The sequence below is a fragment of the Typopeltis vanoorti genome, chromosome 19 (genome assembly GCF_054136105.1).
Source record: "Typopeltis vanoorti isolate ZY-2024b chromosome 19, IOZ_Tvanoo_1.0, whole genome shotgun sequence".
NCBI classification, from domain to species: Eukaryota; Metazoa; Arthropoda; class Arachnida; order Uropygi; family Thelyphonidae; genus Typopeltis; species Typopeltis vanoorti.
In genome coordinates, this window is record NC_143567.1 from 112,298,521 (window position 1) to 112,300,086 (window position 1,566).

Here is a 1,566-nt window from a genome sequence, read left to right on the forward strand (position 1 = left end):
ATCGGCAAACACAGATGAGGGAAACATGGTTGACCACTTATTACCACTAGCATAGACGTTTGATTTAGGAAATTTGTTTAAACATAATTGTGGCATCTCGCAACCCAATGATGTAGATAATGCATATGGGGGTTGACATTGTGTCTCTCTTTGTGTCACACAATTAATACCATTTCTATAATAACTAAAGTGATCATCTTCATCTGTTTTATTCACTGATATACTATAATATTTACACTGATCAGGTAAACATCGAAATGCACTAAAACTAAAAAAATTATTCTTGGAACAAACAGCATATTTCAACATTAAGAACGTAAACAATATACTTCCTAAAATTGCAATAAGGATAATAGAAATTTTTTTTCGTGGATTAGAATAACTCTTGCGCAATTTATACATGAAACTTTATTCAACAAATGGATGACGTAAAATTTCTGAAAAAGAACAAATACGTTCCGATGGTAAATAAGAAAGACAATTGTGAATCAAATCTTTATATTGTTCAGATAAATCACTTTTTCTAAAACGAACAGTTCCTTCACGAATTTCAGAAATATTTCTAAAAGGTTCTGTTGTACAAACTGTTGTGTAGAAAAAGGTACCTAAAATCCACACATTAGCCAACAAGTCTGGAATAGTCTCTGGATCGATGATCCACTCTGGTGGTTTAAACAAAGTAGTTCCTAGGGAATGACAAGCGATGGTTGAATTACTACATTTGGTAGCTGATCCAAAATCTATCAATTTAATTTTTAGAGTCTTTTCATCGATCAATACGTTTTCTTCCTTTATGTCGTTGTGAAGAATTTCCATTTCATAACATACTTGAAGAGCTTGAGTCACCTGTTGAAATATATCACGCGCTAATATTTCATTCATTGGCCCGTGCTTCTCAGTATATTGGAAAACATCCATTCCATGACTGAATCTTTCCATCACAATAACATAGTGATCGTTAGTAATAAACCAATCTAAAATTGAAATGATTCCTTTTTTTCCATTTAGCAATTTTAGAATACTTACTTCCAAAGGGATATCTTGATTCTCATAACTCCAAAACAAAACATTCCTTTTTAATATATATTTAACTGCAACAGATCTTTTGTCAAGTCTGCCTTCGTACACTTTACCAAAAGCTCCATCACCCAACAGGTTAGACATTTTACACTCAGTTACACCAACTTTCAGTGATGCTGTACTTTCTGGAAAACATTATTTATAGTCATTTAAATTGTTTGACTTTCTCCAATATGAAATATAAAGGCTTTCTCACGAGGTATATATGTTTGGGTTGGTGTTTAAATTTATTATCACCAATAATAATTATCAGAATAATACTTCAGCAATTCTTTGTCGTTACAGTTTCGACAATCGTGTGGAGCAATTTGAATGCGTACATCAAAGTTATAGTCCATATATTCGCTCACTCGATCATCTATCGCTACAGTGAACACATTAGTTGTAAACACTGATGCACAAATTGTGAATGTTTACACCGTCCATACAAACGAAGCGATTCTTTACACTGATCGCGGGCTCACACACGATGAGCATTCCACTCTT

General features: G+C 33.1%; 1 protein-coding gene across 1 annotated transcript; it reads right to left on the reverse strand.

The window, feature by feature from the left end:
• Window positions 1-408: 408 nt before the first annotated feature.
• LOC150096447 (serine/threonine-protein kinase pim-2-like) lies at window positions 409-1,164 on the reverse strand. Its single transcript, XM_090409069.1, has one exon. It carries the CDS (start codon window positions 1,162-1,164, stop codon window positions 409-411), a length of 756 nt encoding a protein of 251 aa, XP_090265195.1.
• Between the last annotated feature and the right edge of the window lie 402 nt (window positions 1,165-1,566).